The following is a 20,448-nucleotide window of genomic DNA, read 5'->3' on the forward strand; positions in this document are numbered from 1 at the left end:
GCAAATCAGGGAGCAGCAGCATGTACTACAGTGCAACACCGCAGGGACATAATACCGAAGGAATGGCATGCCTGCCCCTGCTGGAGGAATGGCTGTGTAATATACAGGGCAAAACTCAAGATAGCAGAGATGCTGAAGAGGCTCAGCCAGTCATACTACTGATGGGGAGACAGAACAGAAGGCAGAACTTCGAATAGCACCCACAGATACAGAGCTTGACCGTGCAGCAGCTAGAATGGATGGCGGTACTGCAGCAGGCTGGGACGGCATCCCAATAAGTCTAGTGAAGGCCGCAGGTGAGGAAACATGCCAGACCATTCGAGAGCTCCTCAAGCAAATTATGGTGAACTTTGAAATCCCGGAATCATGGAAAGAGAGCAGGGTGATTCCTTTGTACAAGGGGTCAGGTGACAAAAGAGACCTGAAGAACTACAGACCCATTGCAGTGACACCAGTTTTGTACAGAATGTTCACACAGGTGGTCAGGGCAAGGTTACAACGATGGGCAGAGCTAACAGGTGTGCTGGGAGAGTTCCAGATGGGCTTTCACACGGGTAGACGCATTGAAGATAATTTATTTATTCTGACACAATGCATTGAAATTGCTGAACAAAATCAGAGCCCATCATTGGTAGCTTTCCTGGACATATCGAAAGCATATGACTGTGTGCATCGGCCAGTGCTCTGGGATATTCTGCAACGGCTGGGTCTTGAGGAAGAGGACCTGGATCTCCTTAGGTCACTGTACGAAGGTGTAACGGCCAGGGCGGACTGGGGGGGCCACATGACAGCATCTGTGAAGATTAGGTGTGGACTTCGGCAGGGTTGTCCGCTGTCGCCGCTGCTCTTCATGCTTTACATTGTAGGTGTACCCCAAAAGCTGGAAGCATCAGGGTGCGGGTACAGTAGAACCTCATTGATACGTTTCCGGAAAAAACGCGGAAAATAAACGTACGATCCGCGAAAACGTAGGATCTGAATCGAGTAAAAATTGAGGCTGACAAGCCCATATTGAGGTGCAAGTGCAAGAAAACATTTATTTCTAAAAAAAACATGGAGGGACTCTCCGATTTTTGGATTCCTGGCACCTCGCTGGCAGCCAGAGGTCAGCCAGCTAGTTCTGGTCCTGATCGGAAATAACGTCGTGGTCACGTGTGTTGAAATCCCGAGAATCGAACTCTGGGACACCCAGCGTAAACGTAAAGAAACGCTGCCGCCGTGTCAGCAGACGAAACTTTGCGCCGCATGAGCGTCGGTTCTTTCTGCATTGCTGCTTGGAAATATGAGGCTAGGTTTGCTGACGAGCGGAAGTGATATTCTTGAGCATACGCATTTGAGATACGATCACGTACGTTCGCAAGATCACGCGCAACTCGCCCCGTCCCTGAAAAAAACTGCCGCCCCGCTAAGGGCGGCACTCTTCGCAGTGCACGTAACAATCGCGGTACAACATGATATGCGAAATCTCGCAAAAGTGATAAGCGTCCCCGAAAGCGACAGCCGTTTGCGGATATCGCATACTACGTCGCACACTCGCACTGATCAGTTTGCATTCTGTCTTAATTGAGACATGCGCTGGTACGTTCGCTGCCACTCGTAATCGCATCATCTCGCACGGCGGTTAAAAGATAACGCGCGGCGTAATGGCAACCGAAGGTGAAGTCCCCAAGCGCCCGCACTGCGATCTGTCGAGTCCTCACAAAGATGGCGGCGAGCGCGCATAGTCTCATTTTGGCGTCTGATAACCAGAAACCTCCCAGATATCTTCCAGAACAAATCTTTTCTGGCAGCTTCTCGTACTATCGTCCTAAGCGGGAACGTATCAACGACGTTCTACTGTACTCACTGCGGCACAAGGAGCAGGGGAGGGCAGTGATGACGAGGGTCCCAGCGCGGACATACGCAGATGACATTGCTTTGCTGGCATACTCACCGGACGAGCTCCAGGCTTTACTGGACATATGTGGGGACACGATGGCCACACTCCATCTGTGGTTCAATCCACAAGTCGTCATGGTATGGGGGCCGAAGAGCTATTCTGGAGAAGCATGGATTCTACAAGGAAGCACCTTACAGTGCACAGACAGTGTGAAGTACCTTGGAGTACACTTGAACACAGGGCCCAGATACCTTGAGCAGCACGAGCACGCAATGAGGATGAAGGCAACAAGATTCTGGGGCATCTTGGGTAGGCAGACGTTGTGGGCCTTCAACCGGTTTGAAGTGATGAGGGGGCTGTGGAAGATGGTAGCAGTACCGGGGCTGACATATGAGAATGCAGTGCTGTGCATCTCGTCCAGTACAAGAGAATTTCTGGAAAGACGTCAGAGAAGCCAGCCGAGTAGCCCTGGACGTGCAGCGACAGACACCTATTGAGGCGATACATGGGGACGTGGGGTGGTCCTCCATCGTGGCTCGTGAAGTGGTGGCTAAGGCAATGTACGAGAAGCATTTCATGCACCTCCCCAGTGCCAATCTCGCGTGACAGGTGTGGGTGCACATTATCTTTGCCAGCTGCTCAAGAAAGTGGGCACGTCGCACACGTAGCCTGCAGGACCGATATCACCTCCCCACTGTCTGTCTGGAATCCACGCAGGGCGACGTGAAGGTGGCAGTGCCAGCAGTCAGTACACGGCAGCTGGTGCAGCAGCAGGAAAAGGAAGAGTGGGTGAGAACTGCCGAGAAGAAGTCGTCTATCACTGTGTACAGGATGGGGAAAAGGGACATTGCCAAGGAAGCTTTTTTCGACAATTCATGAGGAAGTGGTTTGTTGGTGGAGGCATGATCTGGCGTGCTACGTACTTGACACTGGAGGGCACACTATGTTGACAGGCAGCAGATGCAATGCATCCTTTGCAATGCAGCAGAGGAAACAATCGAGCACATAGTTATCCAGTGTATGAAGATTCAACCACCCTCCGAGACAACATCGCTACAGACGGCACTCTGTTTTGTCGAAAGTGAAGACCAGCGTAAAAGCACCAGAACACAAGTGGAGTTAACCGAACAACTGTTGGAACACTGGTGGCGGCATGGTGCGCCGAGGCGACTCCTGTGCCCATGTTTCCGGGGATCTCTTGGAGCTGCGATGCTCTGAGTTTTAGGGGCGAAGCTCCTTAAGGCGGCACCCGTTCGTCCCTCGTAGTCGTAGTCGTAGTCCGTAACCAGTCTTACGCTTTGACCTCCAAGGTGGTGCCGGTGGGAGATTTTTCCTGTGCGTTGTTGAACAATAAAAAATTCGCAGCGGTAGCTAAAAGCCGACTTCTTCTGTCTCTCATTCCCATTAGCAGCCATTCTTTACCTCCAAGGTAGTGCCTGGTGAGATTTCTCCTGTGCGTGATTAAACAATAAAAATTTTGTTCAAAACGCCGTTGATTGATGAAATAAACCAACGAAAGACGCCAGATGTTTTGTAAAAGCAAAACGGAAGAACGCCAGATGTTTCTAAGGCAAAAGAAAAAGACGCCAGCTGCTTAACGAAAGACGCCAGATGTTTTCTAAAGCAATAGTTTTCTAAACAATGAAAATTCACAGCGTACATGTAAAATTAAAGTGAGCTGCAAGTCGTCATAACTCATCGAACTTTTAGTATAAACGCGCCCTATCTCACGTCGGTGATGATGTACTGGGCAGAATTCACGGAAGATTCACGGTTTACCGATGAACCTCCGCAGCTTCGCCCACTCATCATCATTCACTCCGTGGATATGCTGTGATTTTTTTTTCTTCTTTCTATTTTTTTTTGTTCAGGCTATGCCACTCATTGAGCGCAGGCGACCCGATTCAAAGGGTATAGCCAGATCGCCATCGCCATCGCGATACCAATCGAACGTTCTTATGGTTCATGGTGTCCGATGACTCGGTTCGGTACCAAAGTCAATGCCCTGTCGCATCGTCGAAGCTCCTGTCGACGTCTCAGAGTCGTCGTTGGTCAGCCTCCTCGCTGGTCGACTTCATCGCCAATACTTCGGTCTTTCGTCGACACCGTCGGTCTCGCTCTGTTAGGCCTAACTCTCGGCCTCTCCTCAGTGCCACTAGATCAAACTTCCAACGTGGCTCTCCGGGGATTGTCGGTGGGTTACCGTCTTGTCGAGCTGGGGTAGTGCCGCAGATGCCCCGAGAACTGCTGTGATGAGGCTGCCGCAAGCCCGGGAAGCCTCACTGGGTTGACACCAAGGTCAACGGCCACCCTCCCAAGCCTCCCATGCCGCTGCCTCCAGAACTGGGCCTTGCTGTTCTCGTAGCGGGTGTGATGCTGGCTTGCACCACCTTGCTCTTCTCCAAACCCACCGAACAATGACTGCATCTTGTCCTGGGGTCCCTCACCTCAGCTCCGGTCGCGTGGCACGTGCCTTTCCCCGGCCAATGGCGTGCGTGGACGTGGCGGGAGTGCACACCATTGAGCACTTTTCTGTTCTCCGCACACTATCAACGCATTCCGCTGTCCGGCACGCACCCCGTGCCCCTTTACTCATGACACATACACTGTCAAGGAGGTGTCACACGTTGACGTAAAAGGCAAATCGCATAACTGCGGCCGTATAATGAACCACTGTTCCGTGTTTCGTATTCCGTTTTGGCCGCCATTAGCACCCCGCGATTGGTCGTTTCACCTGTCACTCAAGTGACGTGTCGGAAGCCCAAATTTTGGTGACGTCAAAATGACGAGTACGCGCTCATTATGCTAAAATATACGGAATCGGTTCCGTCGAAGCGCGGAGCAGCCAACGAGTGGCCCCGTTTCGACGAAACAGCAAACATGGCGGTGCCAGCGTATTTCTCAGAGGCTTTTTTGTGTTGTTCGCGGCGGTCGCTCGGCGGCTCGGCAGCGCCGTGGGCGCCCGACGACGCGTTCGACATGCCAGTTGATGAAAGAGTTCGCCGTCACTTTCGCCCGAAGAAAGGAAGTTGCGGCGGTTGTGCGACGAAGTGGCCGAGGAAGGCGCGCGACGGCGCGACCTACTGCACTGTCGGTGCAGCCTGTGGGTGTTGTGCGGCCTTCGGTTTTTCGCGAGTGGCAGCTTTCAAGCCTCGTTTGGAAGCGAGGATACTATTGTCATCATGCAAGCTGCGGTGAGCAGACTGTGTGCGATGTTGTGGCGGAGGTAATCGTGCACGCCGGCATCCGTAACAAGTGGGTTCACTTCCCGTGGACGCCGGATGAAAAGAGGGCCTTCAATGTTTCCTACGGCTGCCGGCGTCATCGGATGCGTGGACGGCAGCGTTGCCGTCATCATTGCACCGAAGGGCGACCATCACAAGGCGGCGTTTTGTCCCCGCAAGGGACATCATGCCCACATCGTCATGCTAGTAAGTATCGGTCTTCCCATCCTTTCGAGCGCATGTCTGTGTAGCGAAATGTGGCTCACAGTGGTTCACGCTTTCGTCAGATCTGCGACGCAGACATCGGAATCCTGCCATGAACCACTGCGTCTGGGGTCAGACTACGACGCCCACGTCTGGTGGACAATGCGGCTGCGTGAACGCATCGAAGGGGCCCGGATCGCCGCGGCCGTACCTTCTGGCCTCTAGGTGAGCAGAAGAAAAAGTTGGGATATTCACAGTTTGAGCAAACGGGATATTTGCTCGCGCTATTGTTAATGCCCTGTTTGATTAGCTCCAGGTACTTGGTAACTGTGACAACTGACAGGATGTCGCTCGCTGCATGTGTGTCATCTTGCAGCTATCGGTTATCCGCTCCATAATATCGACAAATGACTCACATTGTCCTGACAACCCATTTGTAGTAGTCATGCTTCGCATAGTACGGATAAGTCAGACTGGTGAGGTGTATAGCATTAGATCATGTAGATCATTCTATCATTGCTATCTTTGTGTGGCTCAGCCTTGTGGATCCCTTACATTGAAGTAGTATTTAGAACACACCAGGTGACAGAGTCACAGAGGCTACAAACCAGGACCATGGCTCCTGACACCTCTCCAAGGCTGTCCTCTCAGAAACAGTGTTAAATAGGTAAGTGCTACACCGCACATGCTGCAGTGCAGTCTGTAATGAAGCTTTATATTGGGCTAATGAAGAGCTGCTTTCAGCAGTGCTGTACCCTCCATTAAGAATCAGAATGTGCATCTCACATTGCTGCAGCATGTGTAGTGTTGCACTTGCCTTTGCATTGCAGAAGGTGACAAAAGTGTTCATGATTTCAGCGATGACTACAACAGTGAGCATGGCAGTGTTGACCCCCAACCACTGCTTAGACAAGGAAGGTCATCACACTCCACATGTATTCCTGGACAAGCTGTCCGCAATGGTAATCGACTATTTGGCTAACTGTACCACTGACAACAGCACTAGGCAAGTGTCATTTCAGTGAGAAACATGTGCCTAAGAGACATAACAATAATATATGGGGTTTTCCGTGCCAAAACCATGATACAGTTGTGAGCCACGCTGCAGTGGAGGACTGAATTTATCTTGACCACCTGTGGCTCTTTAACGTGAATCTCAATGCAAGTACAGCAGTGATCCTGTATGTTACCCTCATGGAGATGTGTTCGCTGTCAGCAGGAACCGACCCATGTGCTGAATGAAGTTCAGCAGCGCGACTTCTTACCTGCTAAGATGTTACCTAACAAGTAGAAGAAAAAAGTTAAATTTCCTGGTAATAATAAATCACTGCTGGGTTTCATCATATGCTGGCATTTCAAGTACCTTTTTTTTATTCAGAAATGTGCTCATTTGTGAATGCAGAAGAATGTGAAAGAATATGTAAGCAGTCTCTTCAAGACAGAACGTTGTAAAAAAAAAAGAATTTATTCGTGTTCACACCAATGCAAAGATGGCATATACTTTCAGTAAATAAATGTACATTGTGAAACTGTAGTGTCATGTTTTTAAAGCATTACTGACATTTATTACATGCACAAGTTACTAATAATAATAATATCTGGGGTTTAACGTCCCAAAACCACGATATGATTATGAGAGACGCCGTAGTGGAGGGCTCCGGAAATTTCGACCACCTGGGGTTCTTTAATGTGCACCTAAATCTAAGTACACGAGCCTCAAACATTTTCGCCTCCATCGAAAATGCAGCCGCCGCGGCCGGGATTTGATCCCGCGACCTTCGGGTCATCAGTCGAGCGCCATAACCACTAGACCACCGTGGCGGGGCACATGCACAAGTTACAAGAAACATCATGCTGAAGGAAGCACAGTGTCACATGTACTGCTTGGGTAATTAATGACTACTACAATGCAAATATAGATGACATCAGCATGCCTTTCTACCATGGACACGTTACGTTGCTAAAAGCATTATATGCGTTTCAAGGAGCACCTTTGTGGTCGCGTGTGGCAGGGACCTGATTGCGCACCTCAAATTTTGGTTTAAGTTCGGCACATGTTGTCTCTGTTTATTGCTGCGTCCCATCCTACCGCATGAAAAAAAAAAACGAGGGACACATGAAATGTGCACAGTATACGAATCGCAAGGTACGTGGGCAATTGTGTGCACAGCTATGCATTTCAGATATACAATCGAACCCACTTATAACGATCCCAGATACAACGATCTATCGGTTATAACAACCATATTTTGGTGCACTTACGATTTTCCTATGCTACCCATTGAAATTGCGTCCACATATAGCGAACATTTTTCAAAGCCTCCTACTTTTACAACGAACGCTTCAGACACGGTCGCGGTAAAAATATGGCGTATACGAAGCGAAAAAATGTTAAAGTAGGCCTTCTAAAGCATGAGAGGCGCGCGCTCGCGCGTGCCCCGGTCCAGTTTACTCGTGACGAAGATACCCGATATCGGCGAGCACCGCACGCGCTGCTTTCGGACGCTACAAGCGAGGTCGCTCACTTTCCGGTCGTTTCTTCAGTGGCGGAATGGCAGTGGAGAATAAAAAAAAAAGAAAGAAAGAAATAGTAGGCAGCATGAAGCCTTGCAGTCAGCTTTCTCACGGCAACCTTTCCTGGCGCCGTTCTCTGCAGCTACGACCGCCTACGATGAACCTATGCCTGGAACGCAAGAATGCATAAAATGCAATAAGCGATGACCGCGATAACTTTTCGGCGCTTAAATGTTCACTGCGTCGACGTCACAATGTGCCGCAAAATGTCTTTCATCTTTTCGGTAATGGCAGAGACCGGCCGATCAATGATTACGACTTCCGCGCGATTGTGGCGATTCCTTCACAAATAAGCATCAGAAGAGAGCGAAGGCGACGTTGCGGCCGGCGATGAACGTGCTGTTATGATTTATCGCCGACACCCTTATCACAGTCATCTGCAGCTATCGGCTCGGCTGCACTTGTGGCGTAAACTGGTGACGGCGCTACAAGCAGTACAAGCGCGCGATGCCATTGCCGCTCGAAAGTTCGCTTCCGCCGCGCCGTGCGAGATAAAGTGCGCGTCACTTCGTGTAAACGAAACTAACTTGCTGGTGTTGAGCGACACAGGCACCGAGAAACGTTGATGCACTTACAACGGGCGTATACAGCGGGTTTTATTAGGCGGCAACCCAAGCGCGCCGCGCCTGTCGTGCAGGGCCGTCAGAGCATCCCGGAGACGTAGAGTGCGCGTTGCTTGCAAAATGCTTGTCTTCGCCACGTTGAACGAACAGGCCGCTCGCCACACCCGTGCACGCTCCGAAGTGAAGCAGGCACAAAGAGCGCACAAATGCGCGCACAAGTGCAAGCAGCCCGGCAGTGATGGCGTGAGCCGAGTAGGCGACGGGCTGCACGCAATTAGCCAGGGATGATTGGCTCCACGTAGCGGTACCGCGGTTCAATGAAACGGTGTCGGTTCACTGCAAAGGCGGTTTAATTCACTCGTGCACACAGCGCACCTCGCTTCACAACGCAAAAAGGCCTAACTTCTCACCAGAGGAGTTGTTAGCACTTTTCAATAAAAATGCGCAGAAAAAAAAAAGCGGCTTGGTCGCTAAATGCGTGTTTTTGAGGGCGAGTCCATTTACAACGAACTACTGATATAACGACCAGTTTTCGCGGTACTTTCGAGTTTGTTATAAACGGGTTCGACTGTACTACAGAGTAGTATAGTACCCCTAACAAGATGGTGGTTTGTCAATGTTTATAAGAAAGGACAGTTGCATAACAATGGTATTACATGAAGCAGCAAGACAAACCAATGTATACAGTGTTCACAACACGCCTGTGCAAGTGACAGGATGCTTTCCTGAATAGCAATAGCAAAGTTTTTTCTTACAGATATAGTGCCAACATTACGTAAATGTAAAATGCATGTTGCAATGTACATGGCCTAATTTGCAAAAAAGAGTATATGCATGGTTTTCGAGGACATAACTTCGCAAAAGGATTGATAGCTGTGACCCACGCAAAAGTCAACTGCAGTTTCAAAAAGGACTGTGTGATTATTTTGTTCAGTGTAAAAGCACCTCCTGTGAGTGGCAAACAGGCATATCATCCTTTAGTGCAACTTGTAAACACACTTTTGTCATATACATTCCTACTTCAAGTGACATCATGAAACTACAGTCTTTTGGTGTACAGTCAAGCATGGTCTGCATATCATTTCAGATAGCTGACCAGCATATGCCAAAAAACTTATGAAGAGCAAGCACTGCCACAAAATCTTGCAGTGTCAGTTTTGCTGGAGAGAAAGGCTATGCTTACAGGATTGCTGCATGAAATGACGCCACATGATATGTGTTGTGTGCATCATTTCAGAAGGCTGACGATCACATGTCAAAGCAACTTGGGCAGACGTGCTCACACTACCCCAAGAAAGTGGAGTATCGATTTAAAAACACTTACGCACTACACTTTTCACACCAAAAAGATGACACGCAAGTAAGGAAACGCGAAACAAAGAACAGAAAAATAAAGACAAGTTAAAATGGCAATAAAGTCTTAATGTTCATGGCCGACGAGGTGGCTACAGCAGCAGTGAAGACTGGGGAACTCCAGGCCCATTGGCAGCCAGGAGATGTTAGAGGGTGCCTGCGATGCATTAGGTAGCTGAACGCATGCCCCTCACTCCATCGACAAGCTCCGGATGCTGCAGCTAGAGAAATTCACATAATGTACTACAGGCCACTTAATGCAAGAACACACAGGAAACCAAACTAATGCTCCATCAGTTTGATTCGGATAGGCAGCGACGACAAGGAATTTGTCACTGAGCTGGAGAAAAAATCCAACCGTTTTTTGTTATTTATATGTTTAAACCAGGGCCCAACCACAAGAAGTCAAATAGATTTGAAGTGTTGGTTTCACTTATTTTTGTTCCATGAAAATGTGACCCTGAATTGATTCCGCTTCTTCCTAACCTCGGTACAAGCACTTCAAAGTAGCATCGTTAAGCCTTCACACTTGAGCCTCCTTTACGTGGCAAAAAAAAACTCGGAACTTGGCGAAAAACTTGTAGCACTTCTAGCCACACACACCAAAAACAGGCCCGCCGCTGCTGGAACAGCCTGACAGGTGGCTCCGTAAATTTTCCCCTCTTTTTTTTTTTTTTAAGAGTTCTCGCCGCAACACAGTAAACCGATGCAGCATATATCAGACAGTTCTTTGCAGGCTACAACAATTATACTTATCAAATCTATTCGTTATATCATCACAAATGAAACACCGTGGTGTGCATGTTAACACAAATGTTTTACGCAACAAGTTTCTTCTATGCAAGTTCGATTCAGCAGAAATGTACGTAAAATGCACAGGGGAAACAACTAAATGTGCACGTCCATGTACGCTGTAACTACGCTCGCTCACGCACTATCGTTCACGAAATCAAAAGGTGAAGCTTACTAGATATCAGACGATAGAAGTACAGGCTTCCCCAGTTCATAACGATTTTTTTTTTTTCGCTACCTGTAAGAACCAAAGCAAAGTAAACATAACGCGCTAACGGCATGCTCGGCATTGTTTACTCACCTTGCAGCTAGCATTCCATGTTTTCCTTGCTCTTCGCAGCTTCCAACATTCCTCTGCGACGAAAATACTCCCCGGTAGTCGCGATCACACTCTTTTCGCAGCACTATAGGTGACAGAACAGAAAACACGGCTCGCAGAGACGATGAGCTGTTTTTCTCGCAACGGCCGCCTTAAGGGACTTGGATTGGATGCAAAAGCGACACCCATGCGGCTACGACTCTCAAAATACGTTTTTTTTGCGTTTACTTCGCAATCATTCTAAAAAGACAGGGCGTGCAAACACGGACACTCTTTTTACACGGATATCTTTTTAGAATGAATACTTACCAACTAGCTCAGCTCTCTGTTATTCTAATACTTCGCAATACACTTCAATAATTTTAGTACCAGAAGCTCATAAAACAAATTTATTTTCATTTACGTACAATTGTTGTTTTGTCACACGCTCGCGGACGAAATAAAATAGTTATACGGCCCCTTTGCGGCCCTCAACCAAGAAGTCACTAAAGCCCCTAAATTTTCCTTCCGAAAATACCTAAAAAATACTAGGGATTTCCCCAGAATTCCTACGTAAAAAACGCCAACTGCCGCACTTGTCTTGCTCTACAAGCTATGGGCGGCTACGAGCGCTTTTTATTGGCCAAATTCGAAAAACATCGCGGCTTCCGGTGTGGACGGCGCCTCAAGCGTGACGTAACAGGGAATACGGAATACGGAACACGGAATAAAAGTACATTATATGGCCGCTGCATCGTCACCAAATCGAATCACCCTAGATGCCAGATTTCACCGACCACACATTTTTCTACAATACTGCAGCGAAAGCCTCCGCCGGGCTGAGACTACCGAAACACTTGCAGTTAGTGCTCGTTAGTGTCATGTTGGATTACTCGAGGCCTTCAAAATTGGCTCTGGCAACGTGCACACGTTGCCAGGCCGTTCCATTCACACGGGTAGAGCGTTATCACAGCAAGCAGTGTGACAGACAGTAGAGCGTTGGTTATTGGATGCTGAGCTTCTTTACTGAGCTTGAGAGTTAAAAGGAGCCATATACAGTAACTCTACCGAGCTTGGGCCAAGGGTGCCATCCCGCAGAATGTTAGACTTAACAGAAAGATCACACCACGGCCAGGCTAGAAATGCGATGGGACACGCGACGCACATTGTATCTCGGCCGTGATTTTTCACGGTTCGAGCAGGGAATGCAGTGTGACAGCCAGGCGAGCGTCGCAGAGCTATTTTTTAATATGGATGGATACTATGAGTGAGGCTTGGGCTAAATCCACCACCTCGTGGTGTAAGGCCACTTCTTTTGGAAATGTGCCAAATGGGATGGTTGTAGCAACAGTTCAACAGTGCGTTGCGCCAGAGCTCATCACGGAGGCCATGCATTACTTTACCACTTGCAGATGGTGAACACCACCCCGCGAACCAAGAGTACTGTGCGAGGAAAGTGTGGGAGATAAAAGGCATGTTCGTGAAGCCTCCTGCATGTGTGGCCATGGCGCAGTCAATAAAGAAAAAAAAAAAATGGCTGTGGCACAGCGGTTAAAGCGTCCGTCACCTATCGTCGTGGGCCGAGAGGTCGTGGGCTCGACTCCCGTTTACAGAACTTTTTTCATCTAGTTTTTTTTCTTTGCCATCTGACCATGTGCCTTTTGTCAACGTAGTTCCATGACTGAAATACGTCATGAAATTCTTGGTGGACCCCAGCATAAAACACTTTCGTGTTAAAAGAAATTCAGGCAGGGCCAATTTCCAATGAGTGCCAGGCGAGAGCATTTCTTGCGAAAAATAGTGACTGGCATCAACACAAGCTGCATGAGCTGAGCACACGTTGAGAAGCATACATGGCGAATGAGGAGCAAAGTGCTCAAAATAAACAAAAGAAACTGCACCTACAACCTTAAAGGGACACTAAAGAGCAAGACGATTTTTGTCGCATTAGTAAAGTAGTCTTCCACGATACCAAAAACACCACGCTTTCTGCGCGAAGACGCTTAATAAGCGAGAAAACGCGCAAAAAGAAAATACAGGTGGCGACGCCACCTTGGAATTCCCGCACCATTTGCCGTGACGTCACGTATTTTTGACGGCACCTGCTTGGGCCTACGTAGTTCCTAATCGGTTAAATCGAAGTATATTGTCCTCTGAGGGAGCCAGAGACTTGACATAACGAGTTTGTGGAAATTTCGTCGAGCTAGTGGCGCCAAAATACGTTAAATGCTCTTTGAAGTCTTTTACGTCACGAATTACAAATTTCGGCACGAAATTTAAAAATGAAACTTTGAACTTTGTTTTCTCCTCTAATGATAAACCTATGGTGGTGAAATAAACTACACAAGAGTTCTCCGAGCACACTTTATCAATCTAAACCAATTCATTGTTTCTCTTTAGTGCCCCATTAATGTGAAGCAACGATGCAAAAGGCTGGCAAAATGTGATGGGTAAGCATGACATGACATCATCTGCACTTTGTTTCCATCTCTGTACACTCAAACCTCATTATAACAAAGTCGCATGTGCCATGAAAATAACTTCGTTATATCCGAAAATTCGTTATAAACGTTTACTTGTAACACTGTAGCTATGAGAAGACTATTCTTCATTTACTTCGTTATAACCGATAATTCGTTATATCCGTGTTCGTTATAACGAGGTTTGAGTGTATATCTATAGACTACAAACTCTGACACCTACAAATGGGGGCCAGCACTTTCTGAAGCTACCAGTGGAATCCCAAATTGCTTCTCTCTGAACAGAATACCTGTAAACAACTATGAGGCCACTTACATTGGGGATCCCTTCATTTGGCTCACTAGTCATTCTATTTTACGAAAGGTTCAGTTATCCAGCACACTTTGGCTGGATCGAAATACCTGACCCATGGAGGAAGGAAAAATAAGGAGAGGCCCTGACGTCACATTCGTGAAGCCTCTACATCGCAAACACCCGCATCACCTCCTAGCGAAGGAGCCTCGAAACATTTCGCGATTTCCGCCGTGTCGTTTGCAAGCGCATGCGCAATTCGAGCCTTTCTTTTTTTTTTTCCGCCGTGCAAGCGGCGCCGCGGCACAGTCGATTCACGCATGCTGCTCCTTGTGTGTGTTCTTCAGGAAAGCTACGCAATGCCCAGCTGTTGCGTATGGTTGCGTATACCCGGTGCAAAGCGCGTGCACTGCGGAAAGTACCGGGTGTCACTTTTCATGTGTACGTACACGTTCGCTTCATTGCTGATTACTAATGCATGGTATTTGCATGCGACGAAGCTCTCGGATGTGCGCTCTGTTGCTTCTTACTCATTGTGTCAACTCAGAACACATCTGAACTTTTGTTTTTGGCGTCTGACGCGCCGTACATAACATGCGCCGAAGGCATCGTACGTTTTAGAGGCTGTGTCATTCAACGAAAGGGCAATAAACTTATGTTGTTGTTATTGGACTACGTGATGTATGTATTGTGCGGTGTGCGCTCGCTGTGTGTTTGTTGTTGTACTGGAATTACAAACTTTACGTGCACGATCGCGTATACTATACAGCGGTGTCCTCCTTTCGACGTGAAGTTATGTCAACTATAGGTTGGCGTTGCGCCGAATAGCTACTACGCTCACTCCTGATACACGAACAAAGAACCGCTAATCCGGCAACAGATCGGGAAATCGGGCTACGAGGAAGGGAAGGCCTAACGCCCAGCAGAACGCGTAAGTCACTGCTAGGTGAGTTCGAATACGATGATGCAGGGGCTGAACGTTTTTGATCACGGCACGTACCGGTATTCTGTACTGTTGCACAAAAACGCTCCACGAAGAATTTCAGCACGCAGTGCTCGGGCCTGCCACGCACGAACAGCCTGGTAAACGTCTGCTTGCAACATTTTACTGTGTGCGTACCGCACAATACGCGCTAAGTTTACGCCGGGACTACAAATCTGCGCAGAAGCTAACCACCGCGGAGAGCACGCCGCGGGGCGTCTGCTGTTTTGTTTGCCCCATACCGATTTGTTTGCCCCATAAATCTGACGTCACTTCCGCCACACTTTTCGCAATGCATTGAAATACGATAGGGCCTCTCCTTAGTATTCCTTCCTCCATGCCCTGACCACTTGCCTGGCGTGTGACAGGTCCGGGTGAAGCTTTTTGTTATTTTCTTGTGGGCGGTTTGTGGCCTTTGCACATCGTCAGGTTTTGGTTAACAGAAAGATGTCAACTGAAAACACTTGGATAAATATGACGCGAGACAAGCTGCTGTGATGATAGCCCAGCTATTTGAAACAAAGCTGTTGTGAGGCATGGCAGTATGCCTGCATTTCTAATGAAATACAGTGAAACCTCGGTGATACGATCACAGCTCATACGAATTTCGGGCTGATACAAATATTTCATTGGTCCCGGCAAAGGCCCATTGGCCTCAATGTAATGGAGTACGGTTGTTGCGAACGAATTTTCACCGAGCGGCGTTTGATACGAACGTTCGCTACCACCCAGGTGCGAAGAGGTGCTGTCCGCGCGGTCGCGGAAGACGCGCCAAGCACGTGCGAGCGCGGGAACGCAAGCGTAGGCATGTGCGCCACACCGCCAAATGGTCAGAGTCACGGCGTAAGAAAAACACTTTTCTTACAGTCAGAATCAACCTTCAGAGACGCGTCACGGCCTCCTAGTGTCGCGGGTCACAACGCACCTGGTTGATTAATTGAATGCGCGCGTACTGGCCGTATATTTACGAGTGCTGGTATGATTGCCGACATCTAAAAACTTGAATGACAATCATTAAGGATTCTTCCTGACATTGCCGCAGCCCTGGCAAAGAATAAATGAAAATGTACGCCAACTTTGTTTTGTCGCATGCTAATTTTGCATGCTTTCTGGTGATACGAATTTCGGATAATAAGAATATTTTTGGTGGTCCCGTGAGATTCGTATGACCGAGGTTTCACTGTACACTGAAGTTGCACGCATAATCCTTCGCATAGCGAGACTCCATCACAGATGAGATTTCAAACTATCCCGTGACCAGCACAACAATTTTCGGTACAGGTGAAATAAACACGCAGTAGATTTATGGGGAAAAATATTTAAAACTTTAACATTTTTTTGCAGTACCAAAGCACAGGGCTAGCATAAATTATTCATTCATTTTGAAAAGGCTACATTGTCGAAAGTATTACACATACACACATGAAAGATATAAGAAAAGCGCAAACACATCGAGTTTGTAATGTGCATTCCAGGTGGCAGCACCACTACCGCAATCCTTAGTCGAGCTCAAAGAATACATTAGTGCTACCCATGGAGAAAGAATAGACAGGAGGGGAAACTCGGCTGCTTTTCGCGCCGTCATAGCGTCACGCCGGAGAACGGCGGCGGACGTCGTGAGAGCGCCACCTACAGAACAGCGGTGGAACTGCAGTGCCACAGCACAGACGTGGGAAGCGTGGAGCCCGCTCTTGTCGTCTGCTTGCGCGCCGCTGCTCGGTGCTTGAGCGGCGCCTTTGTATTAGATAACTATATCAGAGTATCGCTGGCTAAACACGAAGCCCGTCACTAAACGAGACGGCAAACATTACGACGTGCTTTGGCTAATCTAGCCGAAGGGCCGTGGGAGAGAGATCAACTGACTGCGATGATTTCACAAAGCTGTCCGCAATCGCTAGAGCGTTTGGCTTTAGTTCTTTCACCTTCGCATGCTTCACCAAACACATGATGTTTGTGAAAATGTCGCACAATCTGCGCTAATGACCAAAAAAATGCAGCGGAGCCTGCCTGCAGAAGCGTGAGTAAAAGAGTTTATTACATAGATATATTTAAACAAAAAATAATTCTCACGTGTCCAAGCTCTTCTGGCAAGTGTTTTGTTCGGGAACTTCGTGATAACGATTCTTTAACGTAGAGCTACAACAAACAGATGCGAAAAGCTGAGAGGCACACCTCATTCTGGACTCAGCTTACCTGGAATTTCGAAGCAGTTTGGAGGTTGTCACTATGTTTGCCGTGGACTGCCGACTCGTAAGAGTATTCTCAAAGTACCCTCCACCTTCGCTTGTGTGGCGCTACTTTTATCGGCAATTTCAGGGATTTTCTGAACGGTTCTTCGTTTCTTTGCTGTCCCCAAATCAGGTGAAATTGCCTAAAAAACGCAAGGTACCGGTCCAAGGAGTCTCAAGAACTTCGGCTGGTCAAGGGTGTCTGGGCTTAGCGTTGTATTACTCCTGCTGAGCATTCCACTGCGAAAATACTTTTTTGTAGACATAGTCGCTTGCTGTATAAGTTCTCGATCCTCTCTTCTAATAGGTCTCGCCCATTCTTGCATGCGTTCATGGTCAGTTGGAGCATTGAAAGTTCGAACGTTTTCCGCGCAGGACTTGCATCCGCATTTTCAGTTGGGAAGACACCATCTACGCCCCGTTGTCGCTTACTAGCAAACGTTTACAAAGTCAACACTCACACCGTGGAGAAGCAGCACAGTAGCGTACTTACGAAGCATTGATTCTCACCGCTCGAAACGAGCGGCAGACGTTGCTCTGCTGTTCCGTCGGTTCACGTCTGCCCAAACAGGCTTCGGAAATCTACGTTTTCTTTCCCCGCGCAGTAGTTCTGTGTCGTATTGATCAGCAATTTTCAATGTTTTATGCAAATATGCTACCACAAATGCCCGTCTATTGTTATATCGAAGAACTTAAAAATCTATCACCAGGCTACACCATGTGCGATTTTCGACACGCGCCTGGCTACGATTGTAGATCGTCTGCTTTTTGAAGTGAGCCAGTTTCTTCATTTCGTTGCCGTATGAAAAGCGCGTCATGCAAAATATAAATAATCAAAAAGGTTGGCGCTAAGATGCTCTACATGCGCTTTGTTTCCTTACGTCAAACCCCTCTGGCAAAAAAACGTTCTTGGCGGCACATGACAACATAGCGCAAGCGGCCAGTAGCAGACAACGCCCGGGTGCCGTTGGAGACCACGGGCGCGCACGCTCTCCTTCCGCGGAAGAAAGCAGGTAGTTCCTTGCGTTGCCGTAAGGCGCGCTGCGCGCACGTTCACCAACCTCCTCTCCCAGGGTGACGTTATTGCGGCGCACGCTCGCGCTGGCGCCGGCCTGGAGTTTCCCCTCCTGTCTTTCTTGCTCCGTGGTGCTACCGTGGATATAGGTGACAGGACTATGCTACAAAATGTATGGCATGAGCTCGATTATCATTGGGAGGTGCGTCGTGTCATCCAAAGGGCACATATTGAACATTTGTAGAGGGTGTATAAACTTGGTGATTGTGCGGTTCTTTTCACATATCTTACATGTGTGTGCGTGTGATACTTTTTGAACCTTTTCAAAATGAATGAATCACTTATGCTAGCCCTGTATTACCTTCCCAGGGCCTTCACCTGATTTCTGGTGGAGGATAGCTCGGGACTGACGGGCAGAAAAGGCACAGCTTGTCGGTCCAGGTTGGCCCCCAGCCACACAGCCTCACACTCCCGCCGGTCTACCTCGTCATACAGGTCTCGTGCCAGCTCCACAAACAGCCGTTCGGGCAACTGCAACAGCCACAAAGCTATGGTTGCCTGTCGTGCAATTCACAAGACCAGTAAATTATATCTTGCTCATTGTCAAATGGATGTCACAACAGCTTTCACAAAATATTTTTCAGAACACCACATGTGTGACAATGTGCCCAGCAAAGAGCTTTGTAGCCAAGTCCTTAAAATATCATTTAGATCCAAGTGAGGAAAACGAAAAAACTCGCAGCGTTGGTTGCTGGTGTGGAAGGTTCACTGCAACTAACATAACAGCACGAAAAAGTAAAAGAAGAGACGACAATAGAGACAGAGTGAAAATAGTGCTCTCTGTTTCTTATTGTCATCCCATCTTTTATTTACTTTTTTTTGCGCTGTTACACAGGGTCCCTTATGCATTTGCCTAAGCTGACCTGAAGGCAGAAGCCATCCAGTGTGGATATTTTACTGTGCACATTATATCAACACCCAACGTTCACAAATTAACTCCCACTAATTATCTCAGTACTCACTTACATTCTTTGATTCTTGTCAGATAACTGACTTAAAAGTAATTAAACTTTACTGACTTACCCTGATTAACTTTCACTACTTCCCAAATCAGTTATTTGCTTTGATTGCCATCCTATATATTGTCACGGGTATGGAAAGGCGACTCAGGCACGGGCGATGAAATGACACCTAATGGAGGAAGACGACAATGTTGTTGTGGGTTGGAGTCTGGAGCTGCCCTGTTGGCCTGCAATTCTGTCTGCTCTGTGCAGCATTAACTCAATCAGTTCTAACTGAATAAATCCTCCCTGTAACAATACGCATACCTAGTCATACTTTCACTCTGCTTTTGCACAGCTTTCAAACTCCTCCACATCATAAGACAATCCCAAATGCCACTTTTTTTTTTTTACGCTCCAAGCAACCAGCGCCACTCCACTGAAGCTTTCCTTTATCCCTTCAGCTTCCTGCTTTTGCAAAGACGAAGAGAGCCACGCAAATGGCAGTTTTCTTATTTCTTTAAACACATGAACGCCACAAAGATTAGAATAACAGAGAGCTCAGCTACTTGGCAGGTATTCATGTCAAAAGACAGGGTGTGCCACAAAAGTGAAGTGAATGCGCACCTCACATGCCTCAATCCACGAAGCGCATGGGTGGTCATGCGACTTAAGCCCCTAAACTACCACCAATTTTTTTTAACACAAAAGAATCGGTGGAACGCCACCACATTCCCGCCCCAACTTGGGCGTCGCCTACGGTAGCGGCTGTTAGGGTGTCCCTCGTGGATCCCCCAGTGGCTTAAACTCCTCAGGACCTTTCAATAAAGTTCTTGACTGACTGACTGACCCAAGTGTTTTATGCCGGGGTCCACCAGGACTTTCATGATGTATTTCCATCACGGAAATACGTCAGCAAAATGCACACTATCAGATGGTAAAGAAGAAAAACTAGAAGAAAAAGTTCCATAAATGGGAGTCACACCCATGACTTCTCGGTCCGTGACGCTTTAACCACTGCGCCACGGCCACACATGCAGGAGGCTTCACGAATGCGCCATTTATCTCTCACACTTTGCTCTAGTGGTGTCGCCTTCCGGGAGCGGTAGAGTAAAGTTTGGCTTGGTTTGGTTGCCTTTAATGGTGCATAACCAACTTAGGCTATCAAGCACCAGACGCGTGGTATGGTTCTCTTGAAACGTTGGAATGCCTCGCCGAGTCCTTGCCTGGGCAAGGGCCCTGAGGACAGGTTAAAAAGACATCGATCTTCTTCTCAATAGTGAGAAGCTCAACGAGGTGTCCCAGTGTGTTTAGATGGCGTTGGGTCTAAAATGCCTGCTTCTTTTAGGAAGCTAATAACATATGAGTTATCAACCAGCGCTTGTTCACTTAAGAACAATGCCGAATGAAGAGGTACATGTTCACTGTCAAATAAGGTAAAATGTTTTTTTTTCTTAGTTCTTCCAGTTTAGTACATGAGTAAAATGTGATTCACTGGGAGCTCCCATCCGCATCTCTCACAGAGAGATTTGAATTCTTCTGCTAGCAAGAAATTGTGTGTGA

General features: G+C 47.8%; 1 protein-coding gene and 1 long non-coding RNA gene across 3 annotated transcripts in view; both read right to left on the minus strand.

Annotated features, from left to right (window-relative positions):
* LOC119391003 (ARF GTPase-activating protein GIT2) overlaps nt 1-20,448 on the minus strand; it is a 369,377-nt gene that overhangs the window by 167,041 nt on the left and 181,888 nt on the right. For both annotated transcript variants that reach the window (XM_049415016.1, XM_037658710.2), the window contains exon 8: nt 18,263-18,415. In XM_049415016.1, the coding sequence (XP_049270973.1) occupies nt 18,263-18,415 (153 nt within the window). The remainder of the gene's footprint in view (nt 1-18,262; nt 18,416-20,448) is intronic.
* Nucleotides 9,621-11,970, minus strand: LOC125758168 (uncharacterized). Its single transcript, XR_007415923.1, has 3 exons — nt 11,261-11,970; nt 10,765-11,148; nt 9,621-10,018 (listed from the first exon to the last, which is right to left on the minus strand). It is a non-coding gene; the product is annotated as an uncharacterized LOC125758168 (long non-coding RNA).

The sequence above is a fragment of the Rhipicephalus sanguineus genome, chromosome 4 (assembly GCF_013339695.2).
Source record: "Rhipicephalus sanguineus isolate Rsan-2018 chromosome 4, BIME_Rsan_1.4, whole genome shotgun sequence".
In the NCBI taxonomy this organism is placed as follows: Eukaryota; Metazoa; Arthropoda; class Arachnida; order Ixodida; family Ixodidae; genus Rhipicephalus; species Rhipicephalus sanguineus.